Consider the following 22,893-nt stretch of genomic DNA (forward strand, 5'->3'; position numbering starts at 1 on the left):
AAGCTAGCATTTATTACCCAAATTTCACACCAAATTTGGAGTAATACCATCTCTGCAATAACGTCGCTGAGAGACGGCGTTCCTAACGAGGGAAAATGATTCTGATCTGTTCATTTGATTTGATTTGATTCACAGGACTCATATGAGAAGACGTAGAGGACATGCTTTTTCCCATGAAACTTTTTAAAACATAAACAAGTTTTGCTCGTCTTTTTCTGACCTCTCATTAACTGCAGTGTCTATTCTGTGTAAGAAGGCATTGTTTCAGACATCAAAGATGATCACTTAGAGTCATTAAAACCACAGATTCAATAAATCAACACGCAAAACATTATAAATAAAAGCATACATAACATTTATAATACTCATGTAGTTTCAGATAGTTTCCAAAATGAATTTTCTTCTTTCTGTTTAGTTTTCGTTGTTTGAAAATGTTTAACTTTAGTTTAGATTTATTAGCTTAAGTGTTTTTTTAGTGTTTTTAATTATTACTCTATGGAGCGCATGTGTAAGAGGCAAGCTTTACAAAAGTGAGTACAGGTGTTGGAATGAAAATAAGCTCATTTTAGAAAGCAGCTGACTCATAGTCATGTTATAATATTAGATTACATCATTATACGGCACCTGAAGGTTTCTTAATGTTTTGTTTTAATATAAGCAAACCACAAATGTGACGAATAAAGTGGAGCACAGCTCTAAAGAGAGCTATTTTCACATGATCTATACACATGTAGAACATAGTCGCCTGTGCATACAGCTTACAGCTGCACATGAGAAAGACTCTGATGGGATTCGAACCCACAACCTTTGAATTTCATCTTAAAGAAATTTCTTTCATTGAGATGAAAGAAATATTGTCTTAATGAAATGATCATTTAAGTGTTTCAGTGATTCTCCTGAACACCTAGTTGTTTTTTTACATCTCTGATATTTGATTGTATCAGCTGTCCTTATTTGGTATTTATGCATAAGCTATTTGTATCTGCTGTTTAAACAAGTGCTCAAGAGCAAGAACAAATGAGTAGTTTGGACGTTTGTGTCTATTTTCCTCTAGGTAATGATTTTATTACCTAGTTGTCAAGCTGCCACTGCAGCAATGTCAGCCAGACATTCTTGTGGATTTACTGGGCATGTCAAAAAAACGTGTTGCATTTCAGCAAGTGTACAAAAGGACAAGGCTGATGAGCTGCTTGGGCATTCACGTCTGTTTCTTATACTTAACATGCATTCAAACACAGTTTTTTGGCAACTGAACAGAGGAGCAGGCGCCAACACCAGATGGGGTAGCGGAACGAAATGTTACCGGAAATATGGCCGCGCTGCGCAAAGCACAACACGAACGGAGGCATTTGGCAGATGAGCGATGACGTTGCTGAAAGATTCAAGTAATGCAGACTGTAGCTCCAGCTGTGATGCCACAAGATGTGGGTCCACCACGGAGGACGTGCACTTGAAATGAGAAGGGAATTATCATCCCTGTCAGCTTCACACGCAAAAAAGTGATAGCACATTTTGAGCTGAGGGAACTGAAAACTGGGGAAAATATTGACAGATCACCAAAAAACATGAAGCACGATGGCAAAGAGCAGCCTTAAATCCTGACAGCAACAACCTCATTGGCAATGCAGACCATGGAGAAGTCCGACTACATGAAGTCAAAGTCAGCAGGGACACACCCAAACAGATTAGAAGTGCATCAGCTGTTTCAAACCAAGTTGAACTAAAAGTTCAAAGCTACCATCTTACTGCCAAACAAAGCCTGTTGTAGAGACACAATATCAGCATTTCACTGTTTTAATATAGGATTCCTGTCCTGAATGATTAATGCTACATACCACTGCCTCCATCTGAATATGTCACATGCAAAACAGCTGTAAGTGTGAATTAGCCCCAAACTTCAGTAACAACATTAATGTTTCATAACTTACAGATATTTATACAGAAATAAAGGCAGTCTTTCAAGGCTTATCAAAAGAGGCATTTCAATCATTCACCTGAATGAGAACTGGACGAAAAGGATTACACGGTTATACAATCCGACAGCAGTAATATGAATTACCACACGGGTTTAGAGAGTTTAGAGTTTTGAAACTATGATAACAGAATGCACAATGAACATTAGAAGAGAAGACTTGAATATAAAAGGTGTAGAAAAGGTTGCCTGGAGCAACATGGGCTGAAGTGAGGATGCTTTTGCTCAAAATTAAGTCTTTCCCGAGGTTTAAAAAAGCCGGAGAGTAAACAGGAACAAGGCTGGAGACAAAAGATGGAGGTGATGAGTTCTGAGAAGAGTCACATTCTCTCTCTTTTAGCTCTGTTTAAAGTTTCCACCAACTCCCAAGTGACGTTAATAACCACTTTTCACCAGCTCGTGTCTGCCTGTAGCCGTCTGTTGAGCAGGGAGTGTATGATGGTGTTTTAGAGGTGATTCACAGGATAATTCTCTTTCGCTTTGTCATTTCTCACAGTGAGCTATCACCATTGAATATATTTCTTTAAATCCCCAACAAATCTCAGCAAAAGAACATCATCACCATCATCATCAGACCCACTGAAGAGCAAACTTGTGTCGCAGCCTAATTCATACTGAGAAAACCCAATTTGTGAAAACAAGACAGCCTCCAGAGCAACAACAGAAGAAATTTGGTATAACATTAAAATGAAGGAAGAAACAGGATAAAAACATATAGCCTCCTTTCATATTTAACACACTGAGAAAAAAACACAAAAATTCTGAAAATGTTCAGTAGAAATGAGCTTTTTTACTGTTTTTTTTTACTGTGATTTTTACTTAAAATGTCCATTCCTAACATTTTAGCTCTGTAAGACGCATCGCAGAACAATCAGCATGTTGTGAAACTGGAAAGCGCTGCCAGCAATAATCTCATTGCTGCCAAGATCTCATACCATTTCTAGCTAACCAACAACAGCACCATTTTTTTCCAACTGAATTTACACTTCTGCCTGTATCATTTGCGAATCCAATTAAACGAGCTTGACTCATTTCAGAGCATTTCAGCGCCGAGAAACCTCCTTTAGACCCCCGCAAAATGAATTACAACCCCAACTGCCACGAATCAGGCACAAGCCTCTCTTTAACAGCTGCACAGCGTGTCAGGCCAGCTTTTGCCATCAAAGAGACATAAAACCGAGCCTTTAATGGCAGCCACGGTGGCAGAGAAAACGGGCGTTAGCGGCGGGTGAACAGACGGCATCTGACACGACAGGTTAATAAACGTTGGAGCCCCTGCCAGGATATTCAGAGTGACTCCGCGCATCTCACAGACTTAACCGACCACAGAAAAGTGGGCAGGAGGTTGTCGGCCAGCTGAAGTATAAGGTGAAGGTCTATCAGAGTTTGAAGCTTTCACAACTAAATAAATGAGACTGTGGTCCTGAAAGAAATAGGACTGAATTTAAAATGTGATCATGTACCTGGAAGACCTCATGTCTAAGGAAAGCGTAAGGACATAGGTTGTTACATTGTAGCAGGTTGTTAGACTGTAAAGCCCCTTAAGGCAATTTTGGAATAAAAAACTTTGTGATATCAGTTATGTAAATAAAATGTCTTTGGGAATGAAATCCATTTAGCTTGGCTTGAGGAGGTTAGAGGTCAGTATAGAAAAAGACTTTTGGAAATGCTCCAGTTCAGTTTGCATTTTCTCAACAGTTTCGTGTTGCACGTCCTCCACAGTTGCTAAATGATGCCCGCGTGCTCCACAAATACCATCGGCTGTATTCACTAAGAGTCATGCTAATTACAACCATGGGCAAAAACACTGCAGCCTTCCGCCAGTTTAGAACTTGATTTATCAGCCGCATTTATGCAAATTTAATTTCCACAACCTGAAGTCCAATTACAATCACTGCGGTCCTAAAAAACAGCAGACAGCAAGGTGAGAAACTTTTTGGATCACCGGGTAAAAAAGTCACGACACGTCTTTGCCAACAAATCCCAAACACTCTGAAAATAGAAGCGATGTCGAATGCTGACGATTTTCAACTGTGTGTATATATTTTTTTGTAAATTACTAAAGAATCCAAAATCACACTTTAGTCTCAGAATTAGAACATCTTTGATTATCCCTGAAGGCATAGTGTTTATGTGACAGATGCTTAAATGAATGGATGCCGTAGAACTAAATAGGATAAAACAGCAAAAACATAAGAAAGTGGTGGGAAGCAAAATCCTGAATCACTGCGTTTTCGAGTTTTCCAAATGAAAATGTTCAGTTTTTCAGGACCACGAGTAAAACTAAGATAACACAGGATTAAAAAGAAAAGGGAACTTGTGGCATGACTTAGAGTGAATTTGGAGCTGTAGAACATAAGGACAGCTAATAATAATGATAATAATGATAAAAATAAAGGCAAGAGTTACCTACTGTTAAGTCTCTCAAAGGTGGTGCAGGGAGGTTAGTGTGTTTTTGATGTCGTGTGCGAACTAAAGAGGACCATCGTTGCTGTGGGCGAACAGCAGCTGTGACCCTGACGAGGTGGCTTTTCAAATGACTTCACATCTGCAGGGCCTTTAGTGAGCAGTGCGAGTGGGAAGAGGGTCCGTGTGTGTGTGTGTGTGTGTGTGTGTGTGTGTGTGTGTGTGTGTGTGGGTGGGTGGTTACAGGGGGAGAGACAGAATTGCAGCAACAACTTTGTGAAAGATTCAAACCGTTCACAAAGAAAGAGAGAGACAAATGCACTGCATGCTAAAGGTTAAATCTTCTGTCTGATTTATGTAGTTTGGACATTACCCCTGTAGATAATAATAATAACGCTGTTACTATATGGGCGTACAGTGACATTAACCACACTCAGAAAACACAGACAGACTTATAACTTCAGTCAGCCACGCGGAGTTTATGAGGATGTGTGTAAATGGACTGGTATTTGTGTAGTGCCTTTTGACTCAATTTGAGCACTCACAGCACTTTTTTTTTTAACTACACACACCTTTATACAGCACTTTTATCTTGGCCCAAGCGCTTTTTTATCTGACATTCATTTGCATCAGGGGCAACTCTTGGTTCAGTGTGTCGCCCAAAGAGCGCTGTGGTCAGTCCAACGCCTGTGGGATGGTGGCGAACCTGTTTGTTCTCTCACAGGGTTGGACCTATAGGTTAACTAGGTGGGAAAAAGTTAGTTGTTTGACTTAAACATCTGGATTAGTAATAATGGATGAGCTCACAACATTATCCATTTATTATTTGCGTCCTTTATAAAACATAATTGACATCTTTTTTATGTCTCTCTTTGACTTCCATTTAATAGTCATCCAAAAATGCTGTGTCATTAGTGAGAGCTGCAAATTGGCTTGTGTTTCTCAATTATAGAACAATAACTAACTTAAATAATTAACCAAAAATAATCAGAAGAGCCACCTTACTGTGGGAAGAGCCCACAGTAATTCCATTTTTGGCCTTTTATGTGCACTTATATCATCAGCGGATCGAAATGACCAGGCTCTTAGTTTCAATAATTATATTGATAATCTTTATGTTTCATCTATGAAGTATTGACCCCATCAGTGGAATGGTGTCCAAATCAGAATAAGAAACGATTAAGTCATATTACAAAATGGTCCAAAATCCAGTGTTTCATGTGTTTTGTCATCTTTGCACCTGCTTTAGTTTAAGATCTTGGTGATCACTTTCAGAGCTCTGCACAGTAAAAGCTCTTGCTTCTGCAGGTCACTGAGGGCTTCAGACCAAATCTTCTTGGTAGCTCCTCGTTCTAGACTGAATACTAAAGGAGACTATCCATTGATATGCAAGATTGTGACTCTTAAATGAAGGAATGCACAAGCATTACATTTGAGATCTGATGAAACTACTGAAATGTTTATTTAAGCATTTAAAGGATACTGTTATGTCTTAATAATTGTATTTTGTATTTGTTGACTGTGGGGCACTTTGTGATCCTTATCTAGAAAGGTGCTGTATAAATACATTTTACTTACTTAGTTACTTTTAACATGGTTCCTGTGCACTCTTTTATAAATGAGGCTGCCTGTCACTCCCTGCTGGAAAGCACCAAGCTCGGCGCAGCAGTGACTGACGACTGATCATTATGTGTTTGCCCTGCGAACAGATTAAAAAGCGGCAGGTGTATGCCATAATGAAGACAGTGCATATTAATTTGGACCTCAGATAAGATGCAAAGAGTGAAATTATCTGGGTGAAAAGTTTACTGCATGTTGGATCAGCTGACTGATCTTGCCCTCAGCTTCACTGTCTCACTGTAAACAGGCTTCATAAGCTAACACAGTGTCATCCTATCAAGGGACATGATGCACTGAACTTATCCATCACCTGCTTCTCCTTGGAGCAGATCAACATTTTGAAGAAACAAACAATTTTTTTCCATGAAGCTGCAGCCGAAACACCATCAGCAGTTCAGCTCAGCTTATTGGGAAAACTGGAAACAAGACTAGACCTTCCCAGTGACTCTTGCTGTGTGAAAACCCTCACAGAAATTCGCTGTCAAAGAGAATAAACATAAAGTGTCTGTCTAAATGTCCAGGTATCGCTCTGACTGTGGACTCTCCTGTCCACGTGCACTTTTATGAATCAGGACATCAGTTCCCATATCCTAAACCAGAGCTGATGGGCGTATGGGCGTAGGATCGTGTTTGTAACAGGGAAAGCAAAAGGACAGAGTAAACCGTGTTATCTTTTTAGCGGACTAGCCGAGCCTGAAATGCAGATGCTTTAGTGTCTTTAGAGTTTTGTCCTCCCTAATGGCTTCTGCAGACAGCCGGGCCCAAACATCTCATTTGCATAATTCATTTCACTTCAGAGCTCCTGACAAATGCCTCCAAACTTGTCGCCTCTGTGAAATCGGAATATTTCTCTGGCTCTCCCGCTGAGCCCCGATTCGGAGAATTAAACCAGAGGACATTTTTTTTCTTTTTTTGGAGAGGGGTGGGTAGAGGAAAGGGAGGAAATACACTAAATCAAGCTCAAAAGAAAGATGGTGTAATAAAAACAGGAGACAAAAACTCCTCCCAAAACAAATGTACTTTTTTGAAATCACTCTCTTGAGTGGTTGCAAGCACAAAAGACTGGACTCTTTCTTTTCTTCCTGTATACACGAGGTCCTGTCATTCAGAGCAAAGCTGGATGATGAAAGCGGATGAAATCCAGCTCAGTGGGACGTTACGCAGGTCTCTGCCTCCCTCTCGTGGTACAGCACACTAACAGCAGCTTAGTGCAGCAGGAAAGACGACAACTGATCCATCTGTTCGTTTCTACACAGGCACAGCAAAGGCTGATTAAACCAAAAAGTCAAACAACAAATATTTACGCCGTGATGCTCACTCGGGCCGTTCCTTCTTTCCTTCCTAGTTCATTCATTTGTGGGATAAACAGCTATATTGATGTATTGCTGTAAGCATGGACGTCGTGGCATGCAACAGTGAACTCTGGCAGAAAGTAAACCACTTTATAACTAATTCAATTAATCTCCTCAGAACCAGGATCCATTCATTACAAACTCAGACACTCAACTGTGGTTTAAAGACACCAAGTTATATTCTAAGCTTTGACAGAAAATAGAGACAGAGTAGAGAGTTTGTGGTAGAACAAGAGCGGAATAAACCATTAAAGATCTAAATCTATAAGATATTTAACATATAATTAAAGGAAAATACAGTTTTATATAGAGATATATATATAACTTTGGATTATCCTGGTTGTATCATTCAAAGGCTTCGGTAATTCTTTTATTGATTTTATTTGGCTTTTCATCATTCAACAAGTACAAAACACAAACAAAGTTCAAGTTCCTGAGTTTAGTTTAGGTTTAATCTTTGGTCTCATTGTTCTTCAAACAACCAGGTTGAAAAAAAAACATCTGTTTTGATAACAGAGACAAAACATTACATTTTTTCATCTCTGCCTTTTGTGATGAGAATGACATCAGAAAGTGTATTAGAATAATCGGGATAAGCACAAGACCCATGAGACTGCTCTGTTTGTACACCATAAAAGCATGTCTCTGTTGATAATGAATATCCATTTGACTAATCTATACTGCAGACTGCGGTAATGTAACCTGCACTGAATTTCTGACATTTCTGCTTTAGAATCAACAGCAGAAGCTAGAAAAGAGCTATTAGCTTTAGCAGTAATTGCCAGTGTGACTGCGACAGCCACCTGTACCGACTCCAACAGAAAATACATTTTAAACAACTGCAAGCTTGCTGACTGGCAGCTAACATCTGGGGCATGCAGCACTAAACTACACAAATTATAACTCACACAACTCAATACTGTCAAAAAATTGCTGACAGGATCAGTGCGATCTGACTTCTGTGAAGAAAACTCTGCACCCTGCTGGGATCTGATCTGCTGCTTCACATCAGAGCTTCTTTTCTGGATGAGATGGATCAGCTCAGTGAAGATCTTCTCACTGTGCTCCACTGTTTGATCAGCAGACTGATTGATGGCCTCCACCTCCTGTTGAAGCAGCTTCACATCTTTCTCTCTGTCCTGGATTCTCTGCTGGATGTTTTGTCGACTCTCTCTGCCTCTCAGTCCTTTCTGCTGCAGCTGAGACTGTGTCTATTTTCTAGTGCAGACATCACAGGCCACATCTTCAGGTCCAGCATAGCAGTGATCAGCAGGAGCAGCTTGGAGTCCAGTCTTCTTCAGCTCCTCCAGTAAATCTGCTAACATGATGTTTTCACCAGGACAGGCCACGGTGTGAAGGTGCTTCTACAATGGCAGCAGCTGTGGATGTTTCTCTTGTCTTTTCTTCAACCCAGAAGCTTTTAATGCAGTTCATGTAGTAGCTGTGTCAACAGGTAACAGTCACCAGAACCTCGAGCACATTCAGACTGATCAAAACAGTAGAATTTCCCATTAGTCCTTCTCACTACGCTGCTTCTCCTCAATGGTGACAAATGTCTAAAAGCCTCACTTCACACTGCGTCTGTGCACAGTTTTAAACAACGCTTACTTCTCTTCCTCTCTCTTTACTTGCTAATATGCTGTGAATGAGCCTTATGTTGACTACATCTGTGCAGGGCAGAAAACAAATAGCTTTGCGGGAAATCAGGAAGAAGAGGAATGAGTTAGCACTCATTTCAGGAGTTAAATCCATCTTTACAGACTGAAAAACAGAATGTGATTTGAGGGGATCCAGTGTGAAAGATCTGATGTTTTTTAATGCTGAGAAGCCACAAAAAAGGAAATTAAGAGGGAAAAAAATCCTCTCTGGAAAATATATAAGAAAGGTAAAATAATGAGTTTTCATTTATTTCACTTAAAACATTTTAAACTTAAAACAACAGACATTTATTTTAACACACTGCTTCACGCACACCAACCAGAATGTGCACATTTATAACATGCAAGTATCAAGTATCTCTGATTAGTTTCCATCCACTCACTCAAACCCAAAGTAGGAAAGTGGTAAATGTGTCGTACTGAACCATGCAGCTCTTTTTAGCACTCTCATTGACAGCATTAGCTCAACTCCTTCTTCGATCCCTAATCCTGCCTTTAAAATCCCTTAACGTGGGGAATTAATTACAAATCAAGAAAACACATCTGCTTCACAGGCGTCCAGTTATTTGGGTAAAATGCACATGTATATTTATAAATACATACGGTGGATGCATGCATACAATCTTGATCTGACCGATTGAAAAGACTAAGTCACTTTTGTATTTAAAACAAGATGAACAAAAAATACTCATGCACTCAGTTTCCACCATAATAATTACAAACCACCATTTAGAAACTATTACCCGTTTTCACTGTGCATTATAATGTTTTCTGTCCTTCTGCTCCGGGGTAATTAAAGTTGGGAGAAACTGCCAGCTCCCATGAAAGGACACTTTAAGCACTGAACACAGAGTTTCTGGGTGGAACAAGTCTTGTTTTCCTATATGACAAGTTTAAACACACTTATTCTACCTTGGTTTGGAAAATAATCTCAAATCAGTTTGTGGTTATATCCTACAAAAGCCGCAGAGCTGAGTGTGCATATAATTTGCATATGAGCATGATTATGAAGAGAACCCAAGTTGAAGCTGACACAGCACGCCACTTTGTGTGTGCGCATGTTCTGTGCAAACGTACACATTTGGGCTGAGGAAAGCAGAACATGCGTGCACGTGTTTACCTCTGTTGGAAAGCTTCTCCAGCAGCATCCTGAAGCGCTGCACTACAGATGGGGAAACATCGTAGGTGTAAATCTCCTTCACCGGAACAGAGTGACACCTCCCAAACATGCCATCTGTCAACACATAAACAGACACTTTCAGCAGAGATTATAACTCGTGTTTCTATTTTGCATTTCACAATTTCACACTGAAAGGCACACAGTTTCTTTCAAGGGAGATCTATTCTGACTCCCCCTGTTTTAAATGATATAAATATACTTTTACAGTGGTGCATGTTATATTAAACATGGTCAAAGTTTCGGATATTGAGGTCAGCACAGGTGCAAGTAATTCATCACAGCCAAAAATTTATCATAAGAAAGCAACCATAAAGGAAGGCTGGGTGCTAAGACTGGTTGTGTCATATAGTAGGGACTGCATCCAAACTGTGAACCAAGCAAAGCTTTTCTAGTTAAGTTCAAAAATTAAAATATGAATACACTAAAGTTCTTCTTTAAGACCTAAATGTTCATAAAGCTAGGAGAGAAATGTTTGTGTTTTCATGCAGTTTGGACCAAAAAAAATTGGTAGTTTGAGTAAAAAGTAGCGAAGACTGTAAAACATAAAACATGTAAAGCAGCATGCTTTGTTTGCAAACTGTTGCACTAAATCAAATGGACGTTAAATGTTGTAATGGGAGGATTTGTTTGCCCTGAACTGACATTTAGTGAACTCGGACATACAAGTTTCCATGATTACCTAACAGCAAAATGCTAACCCCGGTCACCTCTTGTAATGAGGTCTCACTGGACAGTAGATCTGAGCTGACCTAAGGTTGCGCAAGGTTCTTGTTTGTCTTCTCTGGTTTAAAGTGAAGTTTATGGATTTTCTCAAAGGCTTTTTTCCCCCTTTGGCTAATGTTGCCATCTGAATAGGCAGCTTCTGCAGTGCAGTCCCACTGATTGGCTGTCACTAACAAGTCAGTGAACAAGTTAAATGGGTCTTTATATTTCAGCATGTGAGCGCCAACCTTGGGCTAACATTGCTGAAAGCAAAGTAAATAACTGTTGCCAATTTATTGTGAAAAAAGCAACAGTTTTCCTACAATCATATGAATATTTAAATACAAGAAGAAGAATCAGAAAAGCTCATGTGCTCACACACATGCAACAAAACTGAACTGTGTCACATTTCACAGACTCATTGATACTGTCATTCTGTAACAGTGTCGCACAATTTTAGGAGTATTTTCCAAAGTTCAAACAGACACTTTAATTTCACATGGAAGTGCAGCTCCTTTATCCTTATCCTCTTTTATCCTTTTATTGCTAAACATAGAGCCTATGACATGCAGGGTGACTCTCACTCACTCATACTTCCTTCCAAAAAGCCACAAAGTGGTTGTGTTAATGTGAGCTGAAGGAAAAGGAAACCATGGGTTGAGAAAGCGTCCAAAAAGATGAGTCACATTACAAAAATAAGCTGGACTATCTTCTAACACACATACAGTAATAGCCTCTAATGTCAAATTATCTACCTTGAGCTAAAAGAGAAAAGGATCATATTCTTTGTGGCTTATCAGGTTTCACAAATGCAGGAATGTAGGAAATATAAAGTTATGACTGTATGTAATGTCTGCTTATGCAGTTACAAGAGATCTTTTCACTGTAGTGTAGTCTGGTCAACATTCGGTGTTGGTGTAGTAGTAGCAGCACTTATCTACTGTGGTAATCGAGTGAAAATAAAGCTCTAAGCAGCTCTGACTGTTGTAGCTGAGAGATCACTACAAGAACATTTAAACATTACAAGCATAAGCATTACAGTTCAAATATCCTCCTGACAAATGTCCTCCCAGTAAAGCTAAGATACCAACAACACACTGTTTCAGTAATATCAGTGATAGTTCAGATTAAAAAACTATCAGAATCCGAATCAGAAGACTTTAATAATCCATAAGGAAATTATGTGGGTTAGAGTTGCTCCAAGACAATTACAGTAACAGACTGAACTAATTAAATAATACAATATATTACAAAGATTACAAAATATAAGAAATAGCTCTAATGTATACAAATAGCTCAATTCTAAATATCCAGAATATTACAGAAGTAAAATATATATGGTAAAATGTATTTTTTATTATTATATTATACCCTATTATTACTATTTTATTGCATATTCTGCACACATGAATCTGTTATATTTAAACAAAAAGTTTCTGTTTAACATGTTCAGTTCTGATTTTGTCTGAAGGTTAGAAGAGAGAGTTAACTGGTTAAATAGTGTGACATGATATAAAATGGAAACTTCACTATTTATGAAACTATTCTAGTTCTGGTTTGTAATTCTTGTGATTTCAGAGGTTGAGATATTTGTTAGACCTCAAAATCTTATTTTTGTTTTTTATGTTGTCTTTTGTCGTCACCGTCTGTCTGCATGTGTGATGGGTGAGCGTTCGTCTATAAATACTCGCTTCTTCACGCCGCTCGTTTCAGTCAAACTGGAAGCTCCAGCTAAGGACAAGTGCTTGGGCTGCACTGCTGTATTTACTCACAAATGTCTCACTGGACGCCTGTTCTTTTTAAAAATCAGACTGAAGAGTGAGATGCAGTGTGAGAGAGTGAGAAAGCAAGGAAACAAAAGATATCTGGTGATATTATCGTTGCAAACTAATAAACGTCTTTAAGATTACACATGTTTCGGGCTCTTTGAAGCTACTTTGTTGCTGAATAAATTGTGTGGAAAATACTGGTAAATCTTGCAATACTATAACAGTTTTGAGTAACTTCGGACATACCAACATTACACTAGCAACTAGCGTGTCATTGTTGTTAACTTCTTCTTATGTATTTTAAAGTTGAGCGACAGACCAATACTAAAAAACAGGTAGTTAAACATTGCATGACAAAACTGCCAAGGTACAGATGAGGCTTTTTGGATAAGTTAAGGATCATCTGTGATTTCCAGCTATGTTGAAGTGCCCTTGAACGACAACACAAACTCCAAGTAAGATGTGTGCAAAGATAAATAACTAATTATGACTTTTTGAGGTCATAAATTCACATTTTCAGACTGCAGTTTTTATAATGGGTATTCTAGTTGTTTCCGGAAAACCCTAACTGCATTTAACAGATTGGAAAATCCTTGATCTTCTGTCTTTAAGCACAGTGTCAGTACATTTGTTACAGGATGCAAGATCCAAACGCCAATACCACTTATTCTGTATCCCGGTGACCATTTGTCAGTTGATTACAGAGTTACGTTAATTGACAGACAGCTTGTTCAATTCACAAAGGATATACTGATCCAATATTTTTCTCCAAACAAACACTCCAATAAGTCGGCTCAGTGTCTGCCAATAGCAATTTCCCTTTACAATACTTAATCTATATTTCTGAATACAATGTGTGTCTCCTTCGGTCCTCAGCATTGTAGGAGGAGTGACGAGGCAATCTTGCAACATTTTTCTTTCCAAAGCGATCCCGATGCCTGGAAGTAAAATGGAAACAGTGAGAACTAATTGAGGCTAAAGTGATACTGCTAGTATCCTTAAGCGTTTCAAACTTTAACTGTGACAAAGTGCAACAAAGACAAACAAGATCCTGAGTAAAGTACCGTGCCACAGGCCTTCTCTCTTGTTCAGCTTAGATCTTACAAAACACCATTTCTCTTCATTTTCCGGAAGGAACATCTTGAATTATCCCTCATAATTATGTTCATGCATATCCAAGTCTCTGCAATTTATCCCAGTTCACTACCAGAGGGCCATAATTCAGAGCCAGACATGTCTTCTTGTGATTTATAGTCCAGATTAGAGCATTGAGAGGATTCACCGGGCCATTCTCAGAAGCAGAGGCTGTATCAAGACGGAGGAGGTCGAGCGGCAGTGCTGACCAGATGTTGAGATGGCAGCCGGCGCTTAAAAATAACCTTTGATGGATGGAAATTATATAATAAACAAAGCTTAGCAACGCCTGATCCCAGATTTGACAAAAGATAATGTCTTTGATTGTGTATGTGCTGTCAGCATGAAGTCTAATCTACATGTGTAGTATGCCGTGTTTTCATACTTGATTATGACTGACAAAAGCTGCAGTCACAATTTTTTTCCTACTGAAATTAGATGCAGCGTTGTTGTGCATTTCTGGACTGCACCGTTGGGACACACTGACGGAAAGCAGCAACCTCAGTCCTGCCTAATGAACTGGATTAAGACATCTTAATGGATCTGCTGCCTCTGGGGACCTGCACAAGTCCTTCCTTCGCAGACTGCACTTCACAAGATCAATGATATCTGGCATCACTTGCCAAGGATCTGGCTGCTTTTACTGGCTCAAGAAAAGTAAAGGTTTTCCTAAATACATGTCACCAACTGACTTTAGCTCTCGTGGTTTCACCTCACTTTGCTTGATTTGAGCCATACTTTAATCATCCATGTATCCAATTCTATTCATTTCAGTTCAGTTTTATTTACTTGGCCCCAAATCACATCAACAGTTGCCTCAAAGCACTTTATATTGTACTGTAAAGATCATAATACAGAGAAAACCCAACAATCAGATAGACCCCTTATGGGAAAGCAATTGGCGACAGTGGGGAGGAAAAACTCCCTTTTTAATAGGAAGAAATGTCTGGCAGAACCAGGCGTGACTTACGTGTATAAGACCCTAAGGTGTTCAGAAGAACACTGATTTACAGTATCAAAACCATAATGAAACTCTATAAGAGCAACGTTATGTCAGTATTATTATATTCATCTGAGTGTTGGGGGGGTAGCGCAGAAGGACATGGACAAAAGTGACACTTTCCACAACAGCTGTCTTTGAAGGATCTGTAAAATCTACTGGCTACAAAAGATCTCTAATGAGTACCTGTACAAGAAGATGGATGTCAGATCAGGAGGCCAAGATGGCTTGAAAGAATTCAAAAAGCTAGCCGAGGGGCAGGCCCAAGACCACCAGGCAGAGGACAGCGATGGCAGAGATGGAAAAAACTTTAATGGGGTGAACGAAGTGCTCAAACCCAAGACTTTGTCAAGTGAAAAAAACATATTGCAGCCGTATCTCCCACCAGGGATAGTATTCAGCAGTAGATTAAGCCAATGTAAGCATTCACTTAAGCAGACTAAACCCTGTATGTGTGTGGTACCACTGTAAGCATAAGCTCTACTTTAAGTGTGAAGACAGCAACTGCAGGAACTCTTCATTTGGCCACTAATTTGATGAGAAGACTCAGTTGCCCTTTAAGTAATTTGGAACAACCTTAAGAAAGACCTCTGTAAATATGGGAATGTCCACACATGAATCTGGCAGCTAATGGACAGCTGCCTTTTTAAACGTTCATACCATTACAGCAGTGTTTCCAGTAATATTATTATTATTATTGTTTGAGCAGCCCACCCTGGTATATATAGCAACAAACCTAGAGACCAAATTATCCACATATCAACCAACCCTGGTCCAGTTTGACCTATGAGACGGTCTCCCATTTTCAAAGAAATATCACTTTGTCATTAGTTTGTTTACAAGGATGTGGCTTCAAAGCAGCTCCATTATAAGATGAAGGGGGTATAGTTGCAGAAATTGCCCTCAAAAGATTCTCAAGCTACACACTTTTGATCAATAACACCACCCACACTGGCCAATTAGTCAAATCAGACAGGCATAGAGCAAATAAGCCAGTGACGGTGGGGGCTGTGTGAAATCATTAAACAAATACGCTTCCAACTCCAGTGAAGTGTCGAGCGTTAACGCCGCATCCTGACCACAGCTCCCATTAATGAAGCACTTCCTGACAGCAAGAGCACCAAAAACTTTTCTTTTTCAGGGAAGTTTTGCTTTGATCTGACTTTGAATTTTTTTTCCAGTGGAGAGACTTTATGAAGGGTCATGTATTAGCAGTAAAGGTTTGGATTTATACATTTTTTAAAAAATGAAAGAAGATATGCTGAAAATCAACAATATGACCAGTGAGAAGCAAATTCAGATTTGAGTCAGAAATTTTAATTCCAGACTGGGCGGGATGTCGACTGTTGAAATGGATGTTCAAGAAACAGTATGCAACAGGGCGCAGATGGGTAATGGGCCAGTAAAGCCCTGCTCCTCTCACGCCTGTTGCCATGGCAATCTCCACCGAGTGCTTTTTAGCTCCCTCGCAGCTAATCAAGGAGAAGCAGGGTGGAGGGGGCAAAACAGAGCACCCTCCTTTGTCACAGGGGCTTCTGTGTGTTGTTGTTGTTCCGTCAAGAGCTGACATCGCCCATCTTGGCTGATACAGGGATGTATATATATGACATCATTCATTTTGGGACAAACAAATTATTATTATTTTGTTAATAAGCTTGACATTTTTTTTTTTTACATATTTATGGAGCACTAGTAAAACATGAAGAGTTGCTTAGTTTCTTGGTGTTAAAGTGGAAAATAAATAAATAAAATAAAAATAAATAAAGAGAATCTGGTGTGTGGGGCAGGTGGTGAGTGAAGATTGAGCTGTTCTTGCCAAAAATCTCCTGCTTTTTCAATTTGCTGTGTGAGAGCACATGACGGCACCGGGCACATTTCATGTTGCCTGTGGAGAACGTTCTCCCTCAGGCGCCGTCAGGGCGCCACAGAAGAACTCTGTACGGACAGGCTGACACTGGAAGGCAAAATCCAGTGACTGCTGATGAAAAGAAGGACATGCCCCTGACATGATGCACTGCCTTTGGACTTGGACACTGTGCCATTTGGTCACAGGACTGTAGCCAGCTCTCATTACCCGTTATTATTCTGTTGGACGATGTGACACAAAACTTGATGTTTGTCCTATGTACAAGTTTAAGATCCATAGTGAAATTGCTGATGTGCACCTGCGAGTGTTTCAGGGACCTATGAAAGCAGAGGTCCAGAGGTGCGCGCCCTTGAAGGCTCACCTTGCTTTTTACAGGTGAAATCACGTAAATGTTTCTCGTGTAATTTGTTAAAGTGTCCTAACTTTTGTTTAGATGTTCACAAAAAGAACACTATATGGTTAAAATAAATCAGTCTACAAAAACACTTTGCCAGCACTCATATTCGCACTCTTGTACTTGTACAAGCAGCTTTTTGTGAAGACCCCGATGGTCTTTTGACCTAAACTAAAAATCACAGGCTATTACCGTTTTTACACTCTTATTAGCAAAGGCACCATAGCACTCAGCCTGCAGTGAACAGTTCAGAATAAGCTTTCTTATAGCTTAGTTAACCAATGCCAATTAAAGAGTGCCTGGAGGCCATATTCTCTGCTGGAAATCAGTGTTTCTGTGCTGAGCAAGCTTCTTCAATGTGAGCTCCATTACAGCTCTGACAGTAAAGCCAAGGGACCCAATCAACACCTGGAGGGCTGCACAGACTCCATCACAGAGCGGGAGACGAAAGGCATGTTCCAACTGGACTATTAGCTCCAAAAACACCTTTTTCCTCACAGACGTCCACACGTTTGGTGAGAATTGTTTTTTCTCCTGGATTGCTGTCTGTCTTACGCTGATGTTCTAACACAGTCTGTACCGATGAACCCGATCGGACAAACAGTTTGATGTGAGACAAAATCGCGATGTGAAGTTTACAGGATTATCTGCAACTGGTTTTCACCTGTGTTTTCAATCAGGTACGTTTCACTTTATAAATCACATTGAGCAGCGTGGAGCCATTTCAGCAACATCTCATTAAATTTGCAACCTGCTAGTGAAGAAAGCGAAACATCTAAGGAGCCACAAGTTGCTCTCAGAAGCTGAGTGATACACAACCTCAACACAAAGAATATCGGATTTAATAACAATTTAATAAGCACTTTGATGTTGTCGATGGACATAATACATTTATACCCCTAATATCTAAAATTCATATTGAGCTACAAAACATGAGAAAGAAAAACAGACTGTAATAGGATTAAAATGAAGCTAGTTTAATGGGTTTGTAGTTTTATTATCTACAGCACTTTCAACATGGAAGCAAATCTCCTACTTTGAGTTTGTTTAGTTGTTTTACTGCACTCTTACTCGTTCCCACTTTTATATTGAAATACTTTTGTGGGAGCTCTGCAGGTTTTACAAATATGAACCCTCCAGGAGTCTAAAATCCATCAGAGCCAAAACTGAGTCTTGGACCTGAATATTTTATTGAGCTGGTTGTGCATTTGGTCTGTTTTCAGAAAATGTTTTGGGGCCAAAGAGGTTTTACTTTTGGAAATACTGAAGAAAAACTTCAGGTAGGGATTGCAAGTAGACAGCTTCATTTTAAGGAATGAATAATAAAATTAATTGATTAACAGCTGATGAAATGGGTTACCAGAATCATCATTTCCAATTCAGATCCAGTAAGGCTCTGATCCATAATAATTAAGTATTTGGCTTTTGGATAGTCAATGGACTAAATATCAAAAATATAAATTAATTAAAAATACAATCTTTAGATTATTACTTTAATAAAGTACTCAAAGTTGCATCCTTACTTCAAAAACTGTTAAAAAACTGTAAGTTCAAGCAGCCATTCTTATCTCTATGGCCAGACTCAGATGCAGGCTGGGGCTAAAAATGAACACTATCAGAGGCTTCTACACTGCAAAAAATGTCTGTCTGTACAGATGGCTATGTATTAAATCGCTGCATCTGATTGGATTTAGTTTACTGTATATGATACATGAAGTGATTAAATGACCTGTTTTCACAATATTACCACTTCATTCCTGATCACACCTCCAACTGGAGTAAATTAGACCCTGTTACTTAGATAACACTGTCTGATAGCTCACTACTGTGTGAGTCTGTTGTTGTGACAGGGACTTTCTGCAGCGTAATAAAGCTGACCCCGGCGTTCGATGTTCTGGCTCTAAATGCGGCAATGCTGAAATGACAGTCACAATGAAAATGTCAAGTCGCCGACCAAGCTGCGTTGTGCTGCGCAGCTTGCCCGCCCCTTTTCCTTTTATACCCGCTAATGTCAAGGTCACTTGCTTGAAAATAGCAAAAAGTCCACAGAGGTGGGTGGACTCCATCATCACTTCTTACTGAACTGTGGAGTATTGCGTCAATCCGTGGAAACTGAACATGTAACAGCTGCCTTAAATACATAAGAGTTCAAGCTCAATTCAGACGGTGATTGTTGAAGAACGAACAGCAACCTTAGTCTTATAGACTAAAGCAGAGTGCTGGACACAACACATGTTTATAATTAAGCTAAACCTGCTTAGTTTGTGTCTGATTAACTCAGAGGCCGTATAACAGGCAGCCATGGTGATCCAATAATTCAGAAATCTACAGGACTGTATAAAGTCAAAGATGGTGGTGGTCCTGTGCCCCCAAAGAGCCAGCTGTCTCCTTCATAACAGCTAAAAATAGAAACATCTAAACCAGTAGCTGTATTTTACTAACACATGTCCACAGCAGAGGTTCGTGACAGTTTCAGCTGTGTGGTGGCAGGCTTGTGTAATCATTGTTCCACACTATCGTAGTGAGCGTGGACATAAGTGTACAGATTTTGGCTAACCATCTACTGCTTCTAGTTGACCATAATGTTAACTAGCAGCAGTACATAATAGTATTTGTTCAGGAATGTGAGCTCATCATGTCTGTACTGTATATTGATCAGCTAATAAAGCCTTTGATAAACCTTTTGTAAGTATAACCTGCAGGAAAAGAGCTTAAACCTTATTTTGGGGCAGTGGACAAACTATTTTAGTGTTTTTTTATTATCCATGACGATTAAAATTACAGCGTGCCGCTCTATGTTCATTTTGATGGGGCTCAGTTCTGCTATCCAAAATAACAGCCTGGAGTTGCTGATATTCGGGCTGCTGAGTGACAAGCAGGAAAGTCTCACATCGAGACTTTCCTGCTGCGTGCTCACATGTTCTGCAGCAGGGGTGCTCTGGACTCCTCCAGTTCTAGTTTACAAAGGATCCAATTCACCTTACTGGGTGACTTTGCAACATATGAAAATTAAAGAGAAGGTGTTTATTATTATTATTACTTATTTAATCTAGCAAACATCTATTCCTGGTTTAAAGATCCAATGCAACAAGGAAAACTAAGTTAAAAAACTTGTTTTGGTTGTAAATTTCTAAAAGAATTTTTTTTTTTAAAGTGTACAAACATACATGGAAATATAGTAAATAATAGAAAAACAGCCCGAACTCTTGGTTACCTTTTATTTTACATAATCTTGTTATAGTGTTCATCTACGAGCAGCTGTCACGTTTTTCCAGCATTAAAATAGTTCCCAGTGGTAAGGTAAAAAGAACACCCTGCTTCCTGAGAGTATTGAGATATCATTTCAGCTAATACACTTTCTCTTTGATGCAGAAAAATGTAGCGAGGGAGACAATGTCCTCAGCTAAACAATATCAGGCTCAGTCAGTGTTTTTTTGTTTCTTGCCAAGAGAATATGGCCAGCTCAGGCAATCAGAGTTGCGGTGTGTCTTCATAGAGCCTGAGCTGCCAATCACCAACACAACAGGCTGGCATTGTCTATGGCAGCAGCTTGACAGCAGCTATTGAGGCAGGTCAGACACACTGTGCATGGGAACAATGGCTGGAGGTGCAGTCGCCGTAGCTTTTCCCCCATGAGATCCAGCCTCGCTTCACATGACTCAGCCACGAGGAGCTTTTCAGTCTCTTTCAAACTCAAAGTGTGGCCAAACTGACAAACAGCACACCCACAGTGATGCCAGTAAATCATTTTAATGCCCAAGTTCATAGATGCGATGTGAACACATAAATAAGGAGAAACACATCGTGTTAGTGTTGGGAAATGACCACTCAAAAGCTGGACACCTTTTCGTGTGGAGAAACGCAGCACCGTGAACACTAAACAACCATCTGAGTGAGAGCCGAGAGGCTTCTAAAGATCTATGAAAGAGGCAAAGCAATAAATTGTATTTACTACCCAAAGGCAGTGAGGCAAAAAAACACACACTTCACAAAACTGTGTGCACCAGTGAAATGTGCAGAAGAGCTGAGATCCTTCTCCCCCTGTTTAGCTGCTGTCTGACAATAGTTACAGAGCCGTGATGAAAAACGGTTCAACTTTGCTTCTTTTTACCATCTGAAACAGTGAGACTATTATTGGCTTGACCTGCTGAGAATGCTTTTTTTGCAAAATGTTGTCCTGGAGACACCTACTGTAACGAGAACCATAACAAAGGCTGTTTTGAGTGCTCTGGCAAGTGTTTTGTGTCTGGATACGGAAAGATTTTTTCGCAGCTATGCAAACAGTCACAAAACTTTGCAGGTCTGCAGCAGATGCTGTTGTTGCTTGACTCATGAATATTAGCTCATCAGCCCATACTGCCAACTTATAAATGGTAAATGGATGTCTCATCCACCCAATTTTCACACAAAAGCACTTTTTTTCTACATCTGAGTGCTTTCTATCTAACATTAACACTCTAATGATGGACACAGTATCTTGCCAAAGGATACTGGAGCAGCCAGGAACGGAACCACAAAAAAATCATCCAATTGTTAAATATCCTGCTCTACCTCCTGAACCACAGTCACCCCTTCTCATGTAGTCATGCTTCGCCATGTAAGCGTCACATTTGAAAACACTTTACAGTCCGACACAGCTCAACACGGCTCCCTCAGACACCATGAGACCTCAGAGGAACAGGCTCTGCTGGCTTATTATGACCAAACCTTGGTAAAGTCAATAAAAACAGTAATTATACAATTTAAAAAATGTTGTCTATGGTCTTCAGTTTGTGATTCTAAAGCTGTATGCTGGTAAACAGAAAAACAGCACAGTGCAACTCCCGATTACATACATAAATATGCTTAGGGGCTACCAAAGAATGGGACAAGCACTAAAAGGTCAGGGCCCATTCCCACGCCATACAAGACCCACTCATGAACTTCTACAAATGTAAAGCTAAGCTCAAAATAAAGGCGAAATTTGTACTTTATATTCTACAATTCAGGACACAAACGTCTTTCAGTACAATAGTAAATTAGCTGTCAGTATGGCAATTTTGCCACGTAACCACAAAAAAAGGATATTTCTTTGTCTGAGTCAGAGAAAATTGCCTACCAATGACTGAAAACTACAAGATTAGAGACTGAGGATTTAGCTGGAAGCCAAAAAAGTTGGTCTGAACTGCTCTGATGTGCGTTCATCTGCTGCTTAATTCATACAGCACAGTTTTAGCTGGCGCAGGCTCCAGCCAATATCTCCTTATCAGGCATGAAAATATACATATTTATCTAATAAAAAGACAAAAAGAAATTGCAAACATAAGCCACCAACGTTACATCATTTTGACAAAGCAAGTCATCGGGTAAAAAAAATACGATTTACTGCTTCAGATTGAATTAACCTTAAAATAGAAAGAAAAGAAACATGATGCAGTTTATTTATTGTATACAGCCATCAACATGTCTTTACTTGTAAAGCTGCCATTTCCCTCCATCACTTCTTTGAGACCCAATTTACATGTTGCAGATGACACATGACGGATGTTACCGGAGGCAGTCACAACAACACAGACGGAGAGCCCGCCTGAGCTCAGCTAAATATAAAATCCACTGTGGACATAATGATTTTCTCACCACAGGAGACACACGCTTTGTCTTTCACTCCCTCCTTTTTGTCAGAATAAGATTACGGGGCACATTTTAAAAAGGACAGGAAATGACCAAGCTAATAAATCTCACACACACACACACACACACACACACACTGCCGGTCAGCTGGGTGCGCACCTGTACCTCTAAACAGACCATTCACATGCTTAATGACATCATAACATATATTATTCCATTCTGTTATCTC

General features: G+C 39.6%; 1 protein-coding gene across 2 annotated transcripts in view; it reads right to left on the minus strand.

Annotated features, from left to right (window-relative positions):
• Positions 1 to 22,893, minus strand: part of LOC100697792 (receptor-type tyrosine-protein phosphatase N2) — a 208,867-nt gene that overhangs the window by 170,586 nt on the left and 15,388 nt on the right. For both annotated transcript variants that reach the window (XM_005476816.4, XM_013272749.3), the window contains exon 3: positions 10,129 to 10,242. In XM_005476816.4, coding sequence (XP_005476873.1) covers positions 10,129 to 10,242 — 114 coding nt within the window. The remainder of the gene's footprint in view (positions 1 to 10,128; positions 10,243 to 22,893) is intronic.

The sequence above is a fragment of the Oreochromis niloticus genome, linkage group LG18, assembly GCF_001858045.2.
Source record: "Oreochromis niloticus isolate F11D_XX linkage group LG18, O_niloticus_UMD_NMBU, whole genome shotgun sequence".
NCBI classification, from domain to species: domain Eukaryota; kingdom Metazoa; phylum Chordata; class Actinopteri; order Cichliformes; family Cichlidae; genus Oreochromis; species Oreochromis niloticus.